We start from the raw sequence: 21,556 nt of genomic DNA on the forward strand, positions 1-21,556 counted from the left end.
CTAACATACGTTCGTCGTTTACATGAAATTATTTTCAGTAAAGAGATGAAATTGTTTCCATATTTTTCACTCCATATGAAAACAGTATATATATTTTTTTATTTTTAATCTTTGAATTGAACATTATTTAAAGTACCTTGCATAAGTTCGTCTTTTACATGTGATTTTCTTCAGTAAAGAAATGAAATTGTTTCCATATTTTTCACTCCATATGAAAACAGTTGTTTGTTTGTTTGTTTGTATGCGGTCTAATAACCTTAACTTTTTCCAAATCATGACTAACATGGAGGAACGTGAACCAGTTTATGCTAACAAATGCCGTGTTGCTTTGTTCTTTCTGACCGTCGAAGAGTTTTTGCAGCAAACAACGTTACTTTTTTTGGCGATAAAAACTTGAATTTGCCAGTATATGTGTTGGCTGTCCGCTTATAGAGGCTTTATGAAAGCAGAAAGAAAAAAAAATCAAAGAGCGTCTTCGAAGAGATGAAGTTGTTTATTGACGTAATTTCCACTCCATGGACACAAGCACCCTCGACTTGATTCCGAGGCAGTTTTATGTTGAAGAGCTGAAGGCGATCACGAATACTATCAGATCTCGACGTCTGCGTTTGGCCACTGATTGGCATTGATGTTCGCAAAATGAACTTTATTCCTCAATCCTGTTGGCTTGGCTCCTTGTTCTATTCTAGTAGAACAGAAGTCGCAAACTTTTTCGACTAGTTTTCGTGCGATTTGATCTTGAAACAAACTTTATTCCACCCCACAAAAGCAAACCGTGTTGACGATTGTCTTCTCTGCTCTGTACGATTGTTTTTTGTGTAAAGTCTCTGAATGAAGTTTAAATTGTCTGTTCAGGCACGGTATTTACTCCTTGCCGTCTAAAGTGACGTATGATTTGTGCTGTTGACGTAACCTTGCATTTGTGGAGGCGTCTTGTCGGTTTTATGCTGGTAAAACTCTTGGTAAGCATCATTTACGCGTCACTCTCATTCTCTGTAAAAGTAACGAGAAAAAATATGTAATATTACAAATAAATAAAGTACGTGACGCTCATTAACTGTTTCCCTCCGAATGCAAAGACAAGATTCAGAATAACATAATTTTAATAACTTGGGAAAAAGGAACGAAACCTCAACATACAAAGAAGTGCTCGGCCATATAACTCTTTTAAAAAGGAAAATTCTGTTGTTGCCATTCTCCCCCCCCCCCCCCCCCCTCCCCCTACCAACTGGCTATTTTTATTCAGTAATTTACAGAATTTTAGTGAGCACCAGCATTGCCTAGGAAACTGTTTCCTTGGTCTCAGAAACGCTGGAAATGGCGTTTCTGAGTATTCTGTTTTAAAATTCTGTTTTAAAAATTTCCGGGGGAGCATGCCTCCAGACCCCCCTAGGTGCTTGCGCCTTCGGCGCTCGCGAGGCGCCGAACGGCGCCAAGAAAACATTGACGTCTGGTGCTTTCAGAAGTATGTCCGCTACTTTACAAAATAGTTGAAAACCCTGCAGTAAGTAGCTTTAATTTGAATGGTCACACTTTAGGATTTTATCTTGATAAACAGGCCCGTAGCAAGGGGAGGGGCAGGGGGGGGGGGGGGGGGCTTGAGCCCCCCCAGAATTTTTGGAAGTTAAAAAACAATGTGCTTAAGAAATATATAATTAAAACAAAGAAGTGTGCACTGATCAATCAGTCTTGAACTCTGATGCTAACAGTGCCTTTCACAACCTTCAATAATTTGTTTACTACTGTACCTGTCAGTTTCCTTTGCGAACAGTTTGTTTTTTATATACAACAACAACAAAGGCACTCCTACTATACCTTGTGAATCGGAAATAAGAACCAAAATGTATCAAAAGCAACCAATTTCAAGCCGTGAAAGCTGTTGAAATAAACTGACATCCGCTCATTGATAGCAAAATAAATGGCCTTAGTTTATAACAATTTAGTATTCACGCGTTGTCAAAAGCCACATAAGTATGTCCTCTCAAGATCCAGAGAAAAAAAATTATCCTTCAGTCGGATTCTTACTGCCCGATTCCAAATTTAAAATGTAAAAAAAAATCTGTCGTTTGTTTATGTCCTCCTTCAAACTTGAAATTAGGAAATTTCATGTGGTAGTCTGCGTAAAAGAAACGGCAAAGAACTGTACCAAAAAGTGTGATGCAGGTGCAAAGTTGTTGTTTTACTAAACCTACTGCTTGTTATGTTCTCGTTGCATTTTAAACTGCCTAATGGGTCTGTTTCTTTGTGTGGCCGGCCCGGGGGGTGGGGGAGTGAGTAGTTTTGCTTAACCAGTTTTTGCTCGGCCCCTCTATTTGTTTTAGCCTTGCTACGGGCCTGATAAATAGAATAAAATAGATAATATTGCAGCAAAGTACTGTTCAGTGGCTTTCATTTGAATGGTCGCACATTAGAATACCTTCAACCACAGACTTAAAAGATAGAATCACCTTGTACAGCATAATAAGCAAAATCACTAGAAAGTACTGCTCAGTAGCAGTTTTGTTTAAGTGGTGTTTGGTGTTTAACCCAAAAGACTGAACAGATGGAATTACCCATTATGAGTTATCATCATTAGACTGTTGGAAGGAATGCTGCACGTGAACCCAAGCGAATTAAAACATACCATGTGATCTATCTCCTTTGTAGATTTTGGCGATCCATGCAAGTCTGTACTCATCAGTGTTTTTCTGCATGTCTGCGTACTTTTGATGAAAATGTAGGGAATCTGTGTAGAGATTTGTTTTAATTATAATTAATAAAAGACTTAACTTTTTGTCTAGTTGAATCTAGTAAGTTATGGTTAAGCTACTAGATCAGAGCGATTTTCATGGTTTGTCAAAAAAAAAAGCTCGTGCCACTTTCTCAAACAACTAGAAGTAAAACTAAGACCAATCCTGACTTGTACACATTTTCTTGTGCGCTGACGAAAAAAAACTATAGTGGTTCGCTGTTAGCGAAAATATTTAAAGGATAATAAACCAGGACGTAACATGTCGATCAAAGTCGATCATCGAAAACGTAGTCGATAAGTCGATAATACTCGATATTTGTCGATAATTGTTGATTGACAAGTTGAATTTGTCGATAAAAGTCGATAATCACAAGAGCGAGTTGAATTTGTCGATAAAAGTCGATAATCACTAGATTTTTAACTGAACGAAATGTTATGGAAGTGTAAACAGCCCAAAATGAAATCCGTATGGCAAATGACTTGAATAAAGTTCAATAAAAACTGAACAACCAAGTGGTTTGTTTTCATTACAGAAGGCTTGCTTTGAGAAATGATCGATCAACACTGATTAACACCTGTTAACACATACCGATTGCCGATTGACTGCATCAGCTGAGTTAAATCGCATCCTGTAGCCCACCTACCGATCAACCAACCTAGTTCCCAGGGTCTCTCTTCTTCCCGTTGGACGGGAAGAGAGACCCTGGGGAAGGGTCAATGTTAGGTGTCACCGGTAAGGGAGTGGAGCCGCCCAAAGTTTCCATTATTAACCCCTTGATTGTGCTTTTTCCGGAATAAAATTAAAAAAATCACTTTATTTAGGTGTCAATGTATTTAGCACAGAGTACTTATTGGGGACACTTTCCAGATTGAATTGGAATTTAGAAATTTTGGTTTTTGAGGAGAGGAAAAAGCCGGAGTACCCGAAGAAAAGCCTCTCGGAACAAAGACGAGAACCAACAACAAACTCAACCCACATATGACACTGAGTCTGGGAATCAAACCTGGGCCACATGTATGCTGGGAGGCGAGTGCTCTCACCTCTGCACCATCCCTCCTCCCCCCTGGGTAGTACAGATGTCTCACCCCTGTGGTTTGCTGAGTACACTTAATTGTAAAAATGTTGTCAATTAAAAAGATATAAACCGTGAAGGATAAGATCCAACAGCTTTCTGGGAAGCGTTTTACCTATCAGCTTATTTATCTTCATGTTGTTAGAAAATAAACGTATATGCAGTTTTTAGGGCTTAAAATTTGCATATTGCTCACAGACAAAGAAAAAGACACAAAATATGCACATGCCAATTAAATTATCCTATAATTTCACCAGGTTGCATTGTTTACAATTGAAAGTTTGCACAGGACAACTTTTTTCAACTGAGTGTATACACAACAAAAATGCATATGAAATCAAGTGTGGTTGTGTATTGTACTTATCTTAGTCATGCTGATCAATTGGTGTAGAATAAAAACCATTAAGACTGATGGAGACCACTTGACGTTTGCTTATGCCATACCAAGAGGTGAAAAGTGGAAGTGAAATACTTGAAATACATAAATTTGAACTGGGGATGAAAGAATGCTGCTTAAAGTATCATGCAAATTTGCTGTCATTTCAAAACCCAAAAATGTTTGTTTGTCAGCAGAAACAAAGAAATAATTGTCAAGTTTGTTATAAATAATTTTTATTACCCCAGTGCAATATTAAACTGTCGATTAGTGCCTCTGGCCAGAGACAGAGTAGGCTGGTATGGATTGAAACTTGACAAATGTAAGGCTAATTTTTTTCAAGTTCTCCCATTTTGTTTTTAAAATGCGCTAGAACAGATCACAAGTTGTTCCTTTCAATAATTGAGTTGATTTCTTTCCTCTTGTCATTCTAAAATTATCTGGCAGCTGATTGAAGGTGTAATTTCATCATTTTTAACATTTGAAACATACCAAAAACCCCATGATACTTCCCCTTTAAGATGCAGACATTACTACAATGGCTTGCAGTTCAGGTATATCACTTCCCAATTTTTTTGTATTTATCTTTGTGTTTTAGTGAATGGCAACAGTAAAATAGTAGAAGAGAAGAACAAAACTCCAGATGAGATTGAAGAGTGGGTTGAAAGATTAAGGCATGAATCAGGAGTAAAAGTACAAAAGATAAGACAATTTTGGCACACAGAGAATCCTTCCATACAAGGAACATGGACACCATTTGTAAACAAACCACCATCACTGAGACGGCCGACTGTCAATGGAGCTACGGCACAAAGACAATCAAGCAGTTGACTCTGTGTGAATGTAGTCAACATTACAGACATTGGCGAGAAATTACCAAGTTTGGTCTTGTTCAACAAGGTGATAGTGGCACCTTTTTTTGTCCCCTACTTGCAACTCGTTTCTACTTATTACCTTTTAGGGACGGTGCCTACTAATACTGAAGTATTTTTGTGTGGTTTATGACTATGCGGGAAAAGCAGAACTTAGCAAGGGCTATTGGAATCCAAAAAGAAAATTGGGGGTAACCACGCATTTTTCAGAGATAATTAAGCAATAATATCTCTAAAAAGCGCTAAAATATAAAGCAATGTATGGGATTTTTCCTAAATTGAAGCTTAATTATCTCTGAAAAATGCATGGTTACCCCTAATTTCCTTTTGAGATACTAAAAGCATTTGCTAAGTTCTGCTTTCTCCTCATAGTTTTAAACCGCGCAAAAATATTCCTGTATTAGTAGGCACCACCCATACACAACTTTGAAACTTCTTCCCAAGACATTTGACCGCGAACTCAAAGATCTTGTTTTTTTTTTACAAATGTCGCAAAGTTTTTACTGATCTTAATGTTTATAATTTTGTTTCTCCTGTTTCTCACGGCCGAACCAGACTAAGTAATCCTTATAACCTTAAAACTCCTGTATGTAAAACTAGCACTTTTCCATTCTCGACTCCAGAGCTCTTCTGCGCATGACCGGCAAGGAGGAAGAGCTCTGGGGAACCCTGGAACCTATACCGCTCCTGATTGGTTTACGGCTGAAACAATTAAAACAAAGGAGACTTTTGACTGATTGGTTAATCCCTTTCCTAGAGCCCAGGTTCCGATTACGGGCGCACCAACGAAAACATTATAAACAAACATGGCGACGATAGCGGCCGAAATAAGGATTTCTTATTATAATGGCAAGGATTTTTTTTAAGCGCAAGGAAACTTTCAGTGCAGAATTGTTCGCTTTTGAGAGCGATCGAATTTTTTCTTCCGCGACATCTGCCTCGATGTATTGCGAGCACAAGCATACATACTGGGCTGGAGGATTTTTTTTGTCGTAAACATTGCAACAGAAGTAAATGGTGATTGACCGTATCTATAAAGGACTGAGAAAATTCAGCCGTGGCTCTATCAATCGAGGAGGAAAGGTAGCTTCAATTCTTTTAATTAAGCTGTATGTGCGCACCTTTAAATTATTTCAGATTAGTTTGAGTTTGTTTAAGTAAGAATGATTTTCTAAAAGTGACCGGCAGTATTTCATCGAGTTTCTCTTGCAATTTTAATTTAGGCTTTGTTTAAGAGGGATACACGCAGAAATCATTTGATTGCTGGTTCATCCAAGGTAGATGGGTTTCTAATTCACTACCCTTGCATCCAATAACGCCGTTTTTTGGTTTTTATGTAAATTCAATGAGCACTTTACCTTATTTCATTAATACGTTGTAATGTTCAGAACCAATACTGGAAAATAAGTTGCTTTGGTTCCATGCAACTTATGATTTACAAGTCAAGGTCCTGCCCTTTTGCTTAGTTTGATATAAAAATTGTATTGTTTTCATGCGTTTATAAAGGGAAAAAGGTGAAACATGGGCCTTTAAAAAATTCCCCTCAACCACAGCAACTCTCACTAGATCTTTTATTTTAAAACCGTTATTTTTCAGGTGAAAAATTCAAAGAAGTGAGAAGGTTACAAGAGGCCACTCAGACCTCTTGTGAAAACAACAAAGACACACCAATTTATGAACCCAAGGAATTTTTATAGTTTCATTCAAAACATACCTGGAGGTGTGTGTGTGTGTGTGGGGGGGGGGGGGGGGGGGGGGTTACTCAAGTGTATTGGTGAAAGAGAATTTGAATGCATGGGGCAAAATGTCCAAAACTGATCCACTAGCCTAGTAGACATAACCCCCAAACTTTATTATTCATCATGTTGGAAGTTTTAAGCAGACTGCAGTCATCTTTGCAAAGTGGGAACCAAATCTATTTTGCTCAGGGATACCAGCACTGGGAATGGGTTAGCTCTTAAACTTGAGATTACAATGTTTTTGTAATCTCATCATTTGAATGCAATTTGTTTAAGAGAAATTAATTGTTCAACCATAAATTCAAGAACACCAAGGTAGTGGCTTTTTTTTTAAAAATCCTCAAAGGTGACCTTCTACCAACAAAATTTCACCAGGAAATTTCTCAACAATGAGTCCATTGCAGTTATACCCAGCATTTTTTTTTTGGCCAGTTCCTAACAATACACCTGGGTAGAGAGTCAATGCTGAAGTGAATTTCCAACACTTCAGGGACAGACCTAGCCTCAAACCATCAACACTTTGATTTTCTCATCAAAAGCCCAAGTGAGGAAGGTTTTTATGGCTTGCACTCAATATCAGAAGTCCGATTCATTTAAAAATAAACAAATTAGCATTCATCCAATTTTGGTTGCAAGTACTGGTGTTGGCATTTGGCATATAATTTGAAGTTGTGTTAAACATAAACCCAACACCAAACCTCAGGTTCCTAGGTTCCAGCATTCTTGTGTGTCATCCTCCCACAAACTCCCCTGTGTTTTATTTTAATAGAAATCCTTACCATTGTAGTGGCCCTTATAAGTTTGTTGAACAGACAATAACATAGAATTATGTTTAAGTTATCTTCTTAATAATTTTAATAAATTTATATATGGAGTTTACAAAAATGCTGCGGTATAAAGAGATGCATAATTTGATTTATGAAACAACTTAAATATAGTAAGAGGGCACATGAGTCACTACCATGATTTGTCAGTTTAGCATATTTTTAAACTAAATTTGTTGTTAAACTTCAAGGGCTGTGCCTTTCCAAAAGATATTTTAGATGTTTGTGACATTTGGTGTAGAAAAAGAAGACTCACAGAAGGCCATCTCTGAAGCCTTTTTTCTCTGAAGTAATTATTAATATCTATTAATATCGTCTCAACAAAAAATATCAGATTTCTCAAGCCCTAAAGGGGACAAATGGTTTGAAAGACAGCACTACCTCTAAATGCCATGTGAATTGATACAAAGAAAGACTTGGGTTTTTTTCTTTTACAAGGCACATTCAAATACACCTTTCACAGTTGTATATATGTGCAAAGATTGCAAATAATTATGTAGAGATTTTTAAAACAGTCCTAGAGTTGTAACCATAACAGATATATATCTTCCATAGATAAGTAGAGACCTGTTTGATAATGCTTTATAATAAGTGGTCATGGTCAGTGTAGAAGGCATAGAAAGTTGTATTTTAGATTAGTTTTTTTACACTTTAGATTGTATTTCAGAAAGTTAGGTGTCCCCTATTAGCAGTGGGGAAATCTGCACTGCTAGATTTTAATCGACAGGTTAATAAAGTTTTTCATTAATTTGTTTACCTACATTCCAATGCCCCAAACATGTCATTGTAAATGATACTGATACCTTTTCAAAAAATGTGTGCAGTCAATGTGAGGAAAATTAGTTTTCACCAATTCATGATCTGATTAGCCTAATTTTTGAGTTTGTAATATGACCACTGCATTTACCCATGATCGCACGCCTTGCCACTTGTAAGTTTATTTTGTTGTGGTCATTTCATTCTTTGGTAATTGATCGTTTCTCTGCCAAAAGCGATTGCTGTTCCACAGATTATTTGAAGAATATTTTGGCCCCAAAGTGTTCAAAAGGCGAAAAGATTTCCGTTCTTTCGCTGAAAATTACTTAGTAACTGAAGAAACAAATGATGAAAAAACACAACCATTACTACTTTTTGAACTCTGCAGTACTGTATTAAGAGTGTCATATTAAATTAGGGAAAAGAGATAAGATACATGTACATGTAACACAGTGTTTGATGCCGGGAAAATAAAATAATTATTATTCCATGGATGAGTAATTTCTACCTGGGCAGCTTCTGGCTGTTATATCCAGCCTTTAAGACTCCATATAAAGTTACTAAACTCCACTCGTTATTCCATGTGTATGTCCACCTTACCCAGGACATTTTGCAGAATGTCAAAAATAACTTTAGCATTGTATTCACTGAAAACAGGTGACAAGGATAAAATGCTTTCAACTGAATCAAGGTGTTCAATGTTGTTTACTGCCATATCAACAAGTTCCAAACTAAAGCCAGTTGATAGGCTTACACTTGCTACACAACATCGTAAACTGCCAAGGGTGTTTTGAAATTGCAGAAGCTTTTGACGAAACAGGTCACTTTGTTCTTTAGAGACAGTGACTGTGCTGGGAAGAACATCTTCACTAACCCGTTTGATTTTACTTTTACACAGTTGACATGTACATGTACAAATGTTTCTGTGATGGTCACAGCAACTGTGGCCACCATCACTTCTTTTGGGGGCAGAATACCCCAGAATTCCCGAAGAATAATTTCACGCTTACATTCAGTTGTTGATTTCACAAACTTTATCATTGTATCCTAAAGGCCACGCTTTGCCTGACTGAAATCGTAATAATTGATTTTAACAATTGCCTCAGAAGGCAGTCCATCCCTACCAGCTCGGCCTGCCTCTTGGAAGTACTCTTCCATCGTGTAGGGGACACCCAAATGAATCACCCTTCGAATGTTAGGGCAGCTTTCCAAAAGCTGGGCGAAATTGTTTCTTACACAGATAATGAAATAAAAACAATATGCAACATGAGATTAGAAGGGTCTGTCACTTTGGTGTCCCCTATACCATAGACTAAGAGGGATAGTCCAAGAAGAAGGCCATGCAGCTGGAAGGGATGGTCTCCCAGCTGAAAAAAATGTATCATCATTTAACACAACCATTACTGTTGGTTTTAAAAAAAATTAATCATTCAGACAAAATGTTCTTCCATTATTTATTGACTATATTGTATTTTAATGGTCAGGAGAATCTAGTAAGCTTAACATTTCCTAGCTGCTGCATATCTACAGTAGCTAGACACAGCGTATATTATTGTAAGCTCATCCAATTATATAGGGCCATTCCATTTTATATCCGCGCACCCCCCCCCCCCCCCCCCCCCACTCCCAAACCATTGATTTCCAAAGTGGGGGAGAAATCGTTCAAGAATCCAAGAGGGTGAATCCAACACAAAGCCATTTCCAAAGGGGTATCTCAGAGATCCGAAGGGATGTTTGCTTGAAACTGGATTCTGAAGGGGGATAATTTTTTTCTTCTGAGGGGTCTTACAAGCATAACAACTATTAATACTTCAATAGGGGGCGGGGTATGCGGATATAAAATGGAATGGCCCATAGCAGCAACTTCGGGCAATAGAACAAAGAGAAGCACCCACCAGTCATTTACTAAATGCACCTCATCTACGACAATACAGCGTACGTGTTTCTGAAATGTGGAGGTCTTGAGCGTGGATTTGGTTGTATTCTCGATAACAAACTCTGAATGAGAAAAAACGAGTTGTAGTTTGCCTTCCCGAGCTTGCAAAATCGCCAAATCATTTGTCTCCTTTGTGTCGTCAAGAACTACCACTCCGATATGGCCAAGTTTGCTGATCTGGTAGACCATCAGCGCATTTAGCGGCGATAAGACGATTGTGGTGCTTCTCCCTTTCGCGGGAGGTTGTCCGGCTTCCATGAGTTCGACATCACTCAGCAAGTGAAAGACAAGGGACTTTCCAAATCCCGTTGGTAAAATACCTAATACATCTTTCTTACGACAAACTGCAGCATCAATTATTTCCTTTTTTTTCGGGTTTAACTGAAAGTCACAGTCTCTACCAGCCTTTGCTAAAGCGAACTCTGTAGTATGCCATTTTGTTTTGGAAGAGCCGAGCATGCGCTGTGAGGTCCAGTTAGCCAAATTTTGGCTACGCTTGCGCAGAGTTTCCCAGAGCTTACGCGGTCATTCAGATTGTTAGAAGCGTAAGCACTGGGGTCGAGAATGGCACTTTTCAGGCCTCTTACTTTAATCGTATTGTTATGCTCTGGAACTATATCTGTAAATTATCACCCTCTACCAGTTTTTCAACTACTGCTTCCTTCCGCAACTTTGTTACTGAGCACATGTTTCACCTTTTGCAAAATCACTTTGACATATTCTATCCCTGTACCTGGTCAATTGTACGATCCTGCTCCTGCCATCCCTAGCTTTTTAGCGTCCTTTTGTTGTTCGTGTTTTAATTATTATTTGTATCATCATGGGAGGTGCCTCGCATGGGTCCTCGCGTCCCGTTTACACCTGCCCTTTTGACCTTATCACTTTATTCATTTCTTTCTGGCTGTTTAATTTATTGTATTTAACATGTGTGATGGTCAAGAAAGCTGTTAAAAAAAAAAAAAGAAAAAAAAAAGAAACCCAAGTATCTCGCGATGCACAGAACGTATGCGCAGTAACAATAGTAGGCACTGTCCTTAAAAGCTAATGTTTTAAGAGGGTTGTTCAAGTTAGGAAAGATGTTGGCAGCAAAAACTGTAAAGTGGGCAGCTTTTGCAGTTCAATGGGCCATTTCCGAGTTGCTAAATGAACCTCCTTATTTGAAGTGAGGCTAAGGGCAAAACTTCATATAAAAATTATTTTTGTTTGCATATGAATGTAAACTAATTTCATCATAAAAGCAATGCACATTTTAGCCTCACTTCTTAATGAGGTTCAAAGCAACTCGAAAATGGCCTACTGGTATTTGTATAAAGTTGTACCTTTAAAGAAGCCACAGTGTCAACATGCATTTGGTGAATTTGTTTAATCATCAAGACAGGCTTTCTCTGGTGATCATTTCCTTTAATCCCATGAGCTATAGGCTTGATTAAGTAGAGGTATTGTAGTGAGAAATCAGATGCTGATCATTGTTAAGATGTTTAGAAAGGTTTTAACACCCCTACCAGACTAATCCCTCTAAACATGTCCCTGCAAGGGCAAGTATATCATGGTAAGGTACCATATAGTCACCCACATAACCCTAATCCTTGCCCTCCATTTAAGTCACCCTTTCCTTACCATGAATTGTATGCCCCTACAAGAAATAAAATCCCTTTGGCTTTTCAAGGGTTGAGGTGTGTGCTTGGTGAACATCTGAATAAAATGTAAAATATAGAAACAATTGAAAATTTTTTTGTGTCTTATTTCTTTTGGCATATTTTGTTCCATCAGTGATTGCGTGAACCTAAGTGTTCATGACAAAAAAATATTATTTGTTTCGTCAAATCTTCATGTTGTTCTCATACGAAAGTAGGAAAATAGAGTCCTTATCAATTTTTCTTCCCCCTGCTTTTGACGCATATAAAAGCATTCCGGCTGGGTACAATACAGTGGAAGATGGGAGACTGGGGATAGTTGGGCTGTGATATCAATACAGGAACACTTAGTATATCGCGTATTCAAACGACGAAAACAGACACACAGTGTCGATCAGTCTCTGTTTACCGTCTGTGTTTTTACTTTTTGAATACATGACATACTTCACTTTAAAAAAACTTCAAAACCTTTTTTTGGTAAATAATAACTGAAATAATTTAGTAAACTCAGACTCACAAATAACTTATCAGCTTTGCGCTCTAAAAGTGAAAACCTTATCTTATGGGGGAAGTATCACGAAAATTTTGTGTCATTTCAAAACCCAAAAATGTTTGTCTGACAACAGAAACAAAAAATAATTGTCGTTTTGTCATAAATTATCACCCCAAAGTGATACAACTGTCGATTAGTGCCCCTGGCCAGAGACAGAGTAGGCCTGTATGAATTGAAACTTGTAAAATGTTAGGCTAATGTTTTTCAGTTATTATATTTTTGTTTCCAGAATGCGCTAGAACAGAGGACAAGTTGTTCCTGTCAAGAATTGAGTTGATTTCTCTCCTCTCGTTGTTCCAGAATCATTTTGTAGCAAAGTGAAGGTCTTAATTCAACATTTTTAACAAAAGAGGTTAAAAAAAAAAAAACCCCATGATACTTCCCCTTCAAAGGATCTTCTAATTTTCTACGTTTAACGACGGTGCCTACAATTAACGAAGTATTTTTGCATACTTTGTGACTACCGTCGAACCTCCCTTTGCGAACACCTCTCGTAAGCGACCACCTCTCATTAGCGACCACGTTTCCAAAATACCAAAAGTTTTCAAGTCAAATCACTATAGATGGAACCTCTTGTAAGCGACCACTTCTCATAAGTGACCACTTTTAGCAGATGATTGTTTACAATTTTCAATAATTGGTTTTAACCTCCCGTAGGCGACCACTATTATCACGGGCGGAAATTGAAAAATGCGTCGCTGTAACATGTTGGTCACATCATGACAGCGTACGCCGTCAATCTCACAGTCCATAGCTACCGGAAGTGTTTCCTGATATAGCTTAGCATTGAAACAATTGATAAAATACACATGCACCATACTTCACACTGAAATAAACTTTAATCAGATAATTTGAATCCTTCGTAGGAAAAAAACCCTCTTATCTTTTATCTTTCTTATCTTTTTGCTTATGTTCCGTTTCCTGAAAAATTTAGACAGCGCCACCTGAAGTAACATAAGAGTCAAGTTTCTTCAACAATAATTGTCTCATTCGCTGTATCCGGCGCTGTATTGTATTAAGTAATTTGTGAGATAAAAACAATAATCACCAGAAACATTAAGATTTTTTGCCTAGAATAATTTTGGACCAGTCTTAGTATACTTGTAGCTAAGAAAAATTATTACTATGGGTTTCGATAAGTACTTGCAAAAGGGTTAGGTCTCCGCAATTACCATATGTAAATTAACCGAAATTTAGACCCCCCTGTGGTCTCACCTCTGGTAAGCGACCACCTCACGTAAGCGACCAAATAACCTTGATGTTATGGGTAGTCACTTATGGGAGGTTCGACCGTGTGCGGAAAAAGTTTATCCAGAAAGAGAATTTGGGGTAGGGGGTATTTTTTTGTGAGATAATTAAGCAACCATTATTCTTAAAAGCAGTAAAATACAAAGCAAGGTATGGCATTTTTTCCAAATTTAGTTTTATTATCTCTAAAAAATGCATGGTTACCCCCAGTTTTCTTTTTTGGATACCAAGAAACATACTTGCGTACATCGGTAAGACGCGTTGCTTGATCCTATTTCCTATTCATAAATTTCTTTTCAGATAAATTTTCACGAAAACACGTTTTTTTCTTTCATTCACTCGGCCAAGGTAATAGATGATTAATATTGGAGCGAAAATCATTAAAGTTTTCTCAGACCAACCACGTGACTTGGTTGTGATCCCATTGTCACCTGAACATTGCTGATTCCTTGAAACCATGTTGACCTTTCCGAGAATAAACTTGTACAAGGCAATGCACTGGCATCGCAACTGTTTCACTTCATGGCTTCTCAGTGAAGAAAAAAAAACTGCAGGTGTCCATATTAACCTTGCTTCACTCATGTGGTTCTAACTTTACAGTCTGTGCATGAAATGTTGATGTGTGATAGTTCAGATGTTATTGAACGCAAGTGTAGCCGCTGGGGTGAGACTGTTTCAGAAATCATTTACACAGTATTTCGGTAAAGACAGCGAGGAATCTTTTACACCCTACTACACAGCAGGTTGTCAGAGGAGCAGTCTATGAAGTTGGGAGCAAAGAAAATATTTCAATCTTGAGAATAAACTTGAATTTATGTGAAAATAAAACCAGGAAATTAAAATGGGAATTTTTATGCCAAATAACTTCTGTATATTATTATATATTATACCAGTAAACCTTTATTGTAATAACGAAAACTGTTCAATTTACAAACTTGTATGAGTTGTTAAATTACACGATATAACCACAGTAGGTTTGGGAGAACTTCAATGTTTATGTTAACTCAAACAAACACTTTGCAGTTTTGCCAAACTCTCTTGAGTGCTGACATGACCTCTTCCTAGACTAGTGTTGACTTAAGACCAATATCAGTGTTCATTAATATACAGTGATTACACAAGATTATAAACCAGTAAATGCACTTTAATAAAAGTTAATATTTCTGACCGGTGGTTTATTTACATCCATTTAAAAATCATTTTTGTCTCAACAGAAATTAGATCATGTGGTCTCAAAATTCTTTCCAGCTCTTAAGAAAGCCACATTACTCAAATAAATGATTCTCTAATGCTACAAACTGTATTACAAGCACCGGTCACTAGTGATAACTGTATAAGTGAGTACATTTTTGTGGGGAATAAAAAATTATAAGAAAATAAGAGTCCACAAATTATATTTAACAACGCGCGTTGGATATGAGATGATAGATAGCCAAGGGTGTGCGTAGTGCCGAGTTGAATTGGCTATAATCATCTCATATCCAAGCGGGTGGAATAATTGTCTTATTAAAAACAATCAAGAAATACTGCTAGATTTTGCTGATTTCGCGTTGCAAGAATTATTACAAGACAATTTAATGGTCACTATTTCTTGAGCATGGCATAATGGCTCATATACCATGGCCGCTTAGCGAATCAAGTCGTTCGAATTGCATTATACAATGATCCAGTTTTTAATATAAATTTTATATCAACTGCATGGACATGTATTTTAAAATCAAATCATTAACACCCAAGGGTCTGATTCAATTGTCCCACAATGCAGGTATATTTTCATTATACAAATTATCCTGGCCAAATTGTTTGGAACGGAGGCCTTACTTGGGCCGATATGCAGACATGATTTTACTCCTATGCATTCTCTCTCCATTACAATAGCGATGAAAAAAGACAAATCAACAAGTGTAAATTCTCACATTGAACAGAGGGGAAGGGAGACATTATGTTAATGAGTGACTTATGGAGAAGATGTCGATGTTGTTGAAGCAAAGTAAAATGGGAAAAATTGCCAAAACAGTCAAGTCTCGCTAATGTCTTATTGGCCAGGATAATAGTTGCATGTGGAGCTGTCAATCTAGTCCTGGGAAACTTTTTCACTACTCATACTTGTAAGCAGATGAAAATCAGCTATAATTTTAACAATACTTCAAATTACTTAGTAAGGAAAATAATTTATCAGTTTCCATGAAAATTGTTTGTCAAAAATATAATCATTTATCAGGATCAAGATAGCTTAAGGAAAAAGAGCTTTAAAAATGAGAAATTCCAGCATCCTTTACCATATAACAGGTAAAAAACAAGGGCAGCTAATTAAAAGTTGTGCTCCTTGATTGGTTATTTTCAAGGCTCCTCAATGAGTTTAAAATAACAGCAACATTACTGCATAGCAGCAAAATAACTAACCGTTTTAAAAAAACCCTTTGAACATCTACAACAATTAAGGCCAGGCAAACTTTATAAAATAAAAAGGTTCTAACTATAAACCTTAATTGCCATCTCTCTATTCTAATAAGATTAATAACTGGATTACACTGAGTGTGAAGATGACTCGGGGAGCATTCTTTTGGGACTATTCTGTAATAGGAATACAAGAAGTAGATAGGAATAGGCAGAATTGCATTCTTTGCCGCAGAAATAAATTCTGTGTATTCCGTTATTCCTGAACCACAATAAGAATAACCAGAATTTTTCTAAAAGAATACACCCTCAATATCAAAACCTACCCTTTTTATGCTATTTTAAAACTTGTATATTTTTTCGTAAGTTTTTTTCATCACAAATGATATTATGATAATGAATTATGCATTACAAGCTCTTATAAGAAAAAAACAAAACAAAAGTTAAAACATCAGTAAACGTAGTTACTGTTACAGTCGAAAGCTAAAGTAATGGCTGTCTTCATGGTCACTTGATAATCCTGAATTGTCGCGAAGAAAAATGAGTTAATTGTTGTCATGAACCTTCCTTCGTTTTAGTTTTCACTAAAAAAAATGTTGATTTGTGTTTCAGAATCACTAACTCTAGAGAACAATTACCTTGCCATATTTACGGGAAACATTTCTAATAGCCACAGCAATGTGACCCTCCATGCTCACTGTAATCCCGGTTAAAAGAAAATTCTTTCCTTCAGTTACTACAATTCTCCTCACGAACTCACCATCTTTAGTGTATATTGCCACACACAGGTGCTTTGTTCCTCGTTCCCATCCAGCGACGACAACAAATTCACCAGATGGATGACATGCAATACGCCAGTACTCATCTTCTTTGGTGTTAATGTTGAATTTACGCTGCTGTTTACCATCTTCGGTGAATATGAACACACAGGAACCATCCAGCGTCATGATCTGGCCATCAGGACCAGCAATGATGATATCAAGTACATACTTCAGTATCCCTTCTCCAAAGCTGCCTACATATCTCCCCTCATGCTCGTACACATGCACAGTCCATCCTTTCAGTACCAGCACTTTGTTATTGGTGACTGCCAGTCTGCCCCTGCCCTCTCCCCTCACAGGAAACTTGTGTAGTAGGTCAGCGGCATGACTGAAAACCTGGACTTCCCGCTTAGCCTGCGCAGCCCCATACCTCCTCAGCCTGACCAGTACATAGATGTTGCTATTCTTCACATCAGTGGCGACATCAAAAACATCTAACTCCGTCTCAGTGTAATTACCTTCAGGGTGAAATTGGAGAACAAACTTTCCGCTGCTGTGAAACACTTTAACACTTTTATCCGAATTGTCTGCTATAATAAACTGTCCGGCATCTGCATTTGTAGCGATACCCATAGGATCCTTCAGCTTGTCCTCTTTCTTACCCTCCTGACCAAATGACCATGGTACACAGCAGTGCTCCATACCTTGTTTCTGCAACACTTCAGAAACTCTTCGATCAAAGAGCGGATCCACTTTCTCGTCCCCGGTATCAACACAAGGCCAGTCGTTTGCGTACAGCGGGTTGTTGCTAGAACTGACCATCGGAATAACATCGTAGATGGTGCGATTCACATGACAAGTGGCGGAAATGATCGCCCTTCGTTCTTCTTTACTAAACCGAGCCCAGAAGCCTCTTTTAAGCTCGACAGTAAAACATTCCTTAACAGCTGACAGACTGTGTAGCTCCTCAATGCACACTCTACACGCTGCTAATGGGATCTCGGGATGGTCTACTGTCTCCAATATTGTCGACATTACTCGATATTGCATGGCCAGTACGCGATCAGACAATTCCAAAGCTTCATTAGCGAATGCTTCTGTCGCTTTTCTGCGGGCATCTTTGAATCTGTCTTTTGCATTGGCAAGCGCCCTCGTAGCTGACTCATCCAGGTCAGTAAGTTCCAGTCTTCCCATTGCTTTTGCCGGAGAAACTGCTTCAGCACTAGCTGTTCCAGCTGCTGCTTCTTCCTTTATCGTGCCGTGCTCCCATCTGGACTTTGCCTTACCAAACACTTCATACAGCAACTCGATTCCTTCTTTAAAGAAGCTGATACTTGCTAACAAATCTTTTCTTGCTAAGCCCTTCAACTGCGACTTGATATCGTCGATTTCACGCACGATCAAGCCATGGAATTTCTGATCTGTAACGTCGCCATCCTTCAACTTTTCTGCTGCTTTATCCCTTCCTTTATTCACGAGCAAGCCGATGGTGGCTTTAAACACAGCCGTTATTATTGAGGACATCACAGCTAAAGAGAAAGCCTAATGTTAATGATTCGGTCAGTATAAAATGCAGACTGCAGACTGCAGATTGCAGACTGCAGACTGGGTATTAAACGCAGACTAGGTATAAAATGCAGACTGAGACTAAAACCGCCTCTTCATCAAATACAGGATACATTTTGAATTTTTCAACTTAACTTACGCTAGTGTCATACAATCGTCTTTCGAGATCATTTCCCATGAAACTGACATTATTATATTCTTTTCGAAAAACGTCAACCTTGAAATAAACAACCCCGATGCATGAAGTAAGCAATAACGCGGAACCATGACCTTTACTTCGTACGTGGCTGACCTTTTCGCCGCTTTGCGTCAACATGATATCGGCAACATCGGTAAGTGGCACTGAGTCAGGGTGGCAGTAAAATAATGTTTTTTTAAATAAAATATGTGTTCATGTGTTGCTAGAATACTGAAGGTCTACAATTTGTCTTTGACAAACTTCGTTACTATTCAAAGAAACTAGTTAAAATCTGTCGATGTCAAATTGCTTGCCTCCTTGGAAATCAAGTCTGTTTCCCTCGTTTACATAATAATTATGAAAACCGTCATGGGCGTAATTGTTTAAGAACTATAAATGCAAAGCGATTAAGCTCGAGTCTTCTTTGTGAAAGAAAGGAAATGAAAGCTACCAAATCGAGATAAAGAAAACAAACTGTTAGGAAAAGGGCCAAAAAAAAGGTCAATTTCATGGGAGATGATCTCGGAAACGTGATTGCGTGACACTAAAGGCCCGTAGCAAGGCTAAAATAACTAGGGGGCCGAGCAAAATGGTTAAACAAAACTACTCCCCCCCCCCCCCCTCCTGGCCCGTCACCCCAAAAAAACAGACAGATTAGGGAGTTAGATGCAACGAGAACATAAAAAAAGCAGTAGATTTAGTGAGCAAATCAATAACTTTGCACCTGCGTCACACTTTTTGGTACATTTTTTTGCCGTTTTTTTTACGCGGACTACCACGTGAAATTTCCTAATTTCACGATTGAAGGAGGACGTAAACAAACGAGGACAATTTTTTTTCTCTTTTTAAATTTGGAATCGGGCAGTGAGAATCCGACTGCAGGAAAATTTTGCTCTTGAGAGGACATATTTGTGTGGCTTTCGACAACGCGCGAATACTAAATTGTTATAAACTAAGGGCATTTATATTGCTATTAATGAGCAGATGTCTTAAAAAACAAGTAGTTTATTTCAACAGCTTTCACGGTTTGAGATTGGTTAATTTCGATCCATTTTGGTTCTTATTTCCGATTCACAAGGTAGGAGTGCCTTCGTTGCCGTTGAATATAAAAACAAACTGTTAGCGAAAGAAACTCTGGAAACTGACAGGTAGTAAACATATTATTGAAGGTTGTAAAAAGGCACTTGCAGCATCAGAGTTCAAGACTGATTGATCAGTGCACATTAATCTGTTTTAATTATCTTTTTTGGCACATTGTGTTTTAACTTCCAAAAATTCTGGCGGGGGGGCGGGGCTCAAGCCCCCCCCCCCTGCCCCTCCCCCTGCTACGGGCCTGCACTAGGGTAAGTTGAAAATTGAAAATGTATCCTGTATTTGACGAAGAGGCGGTTTTGATATCAGTCTGCATTTTATGCCCAGTCTGCAGTCTGCAGTCTGCATTTTATACCTAGTCTACATTTTATACCCAGTCTGCAGTCTGCATTTTATACTGACCGGTTAATGATTAGCTTGTTTGTGTAATTTCCGTTTTGTGAGTTCAGAAGATATAGGTGTCACAAAATTCATATTATTCATGTTTTTGTTGTTTTCATTTCATGTTTGCATTTTCATGTTTCGTGTTTGCATGTAGAAATTTAGTCGTTTCTTTTTCATTATCTAAATTCGTTAGGTTTATTGTTAATTATTTGTAGTCTTAATTCGTCGTATTTTTATCAGTCAAAAAATGTCACTAGTATATTAGTAGTTATTGTCTTAGAAAATGGTGTGTAGTATTGTAAATTTCAATGTAATCTAACTAACTATTATTATTCCCGTTACCGTATATTTTGTATCTTATTGTGTAATCAGCATTTATTGTACATCTTGTAGTTAGCGTTTTCTGGAATCTTCTTTGTAATGTCGTAATTGTGTACAGTATTTAAATAGAGGTCAAGGTTGTTGTTGTGTAGTTGATTGTTATTCTTGGAAGGAGAAAAAGGACAGAGAAGTAAGAAGAAGTAAGGAGACGCAAAAGTTTGCATTGCAAGGTCGAAGGCGAAATTGTTCAAGTCACTGTCAAGAGCCATTGGCAGGAGCCGGCCGTGTTTTCCTTGACATAAACCCTTTTGTCAGCGGCGGCGAGTGAACAAGATTTCAAGGCGTGTGCATAGAAATTAAAACTGAGTGCGGCGGAGTCAAACAAGACGGGAACAAAGAAGAGAAAAGGCGCCAGAAGAGAAGAAGCAGAGGTTTGTGTGAACGGTTGTTGGTGCGGTTTGTTTATGCGAGTGGTTGAAGTAGCAATTTGTTTGTGCCTGGAGAAGACTTCAAGAACAAGGAAGGACTGAACTGAACTGAAATAAGTAATTTAGTTTAAGATAATTAATTAGGTTAAGAAAGTATTTTTTACGTTACCGTTTATTGTGTTTACTAAGCGTTTATGTATACTAAATTAATTAAATTTGTTGTATTACTTAGTCTTGTATTACTTAGTGGGTTTGCGGGAAGGGTTTTGTACAGTCCCCTTTTAAGTCGTGCCTCACAAGGGAGAGATCCACGTCACAATAGGATCGTGCTGCAATTCAGTTTTCCCGTCGTTTTCGAAATAGACAGACACATTTTTAGAAGGAGTGAAAGAATCAAAGCGTCTATTTAAGGTACAGGAGAGGAGAAAGAGGTATGATGACGTTTTTTGTCTATCTTGCATCCGTAGTGATTTGTAGTCTATTTTGTTATATTTCAAGCACGTGTTTCGTAACTTAAGGCTGGTTTCCATATGATCGCGGATCGCAGATCGCAGATCGCAATAAGGTCTGCGATCGTCTGCGATCATATGGAAACACTGACTTCTGCGATCGTCTGCGATCCTGCGATCACGATCGCAGACGATAGAACATAAAGGCTGGTTTCCATATGATCGCGGATCGCAGATC

At 38.0% G+C, this 21,556-nt stretch overlaps 1 protein-coding gene and 1 long non-coding RNA gene across 2 annotated transcripts in view; both read right to left on the reverse strand.

Moving 5' to 3' along the window:
- The window catches only part of LOC146483080 (uncharacterized), a 286,359-nt gene that overhangs the window by 66,301 nt on the left and 198,502 nt on the right, over nt 1-21,556 (reverse strand). The gene's annotated exons all lie outside the window — the stretch shown is intronic.
- On the reverse strand, nt 16,763-19,910 carry LOC146483085 (uncharacterized). The gene has a single exon (XM_085106181.1). It carries the CDS (start codon nt 18,422-18,424, stop codon nt 16,763-16,765), a length of 1,662 nt encoding a protein of 553 aa, XP_084962307.1. The 5' UTR covers nt 18,425-19,910.

Source organism: Pavona decussata, unplaced genomic scaffold (assembly GCF_977016875.1).
Source record: "Pavona decussata unplaced genomic scaffold, jaPavDecu1.1 SCAFFOLD_40, whole genome shotgun sequence".
Classification (NCBI taxonomy): Eukaryota; Metazoa; Cnidaria; class Anthozoa; order Scleractinia; family Agariciidae; genus Pavona; species Pavona decussata.

Bases quoted from the DNA above. Each gene is read 5' to 3' on its own strand.
- LOC146483085 (XM_085106181.1), bottom strand. From the start codon at position 18,424: ATGTCCTCAATAATAACGGCTGTGTTTAAAGCCACCATCGGCTTGCTC.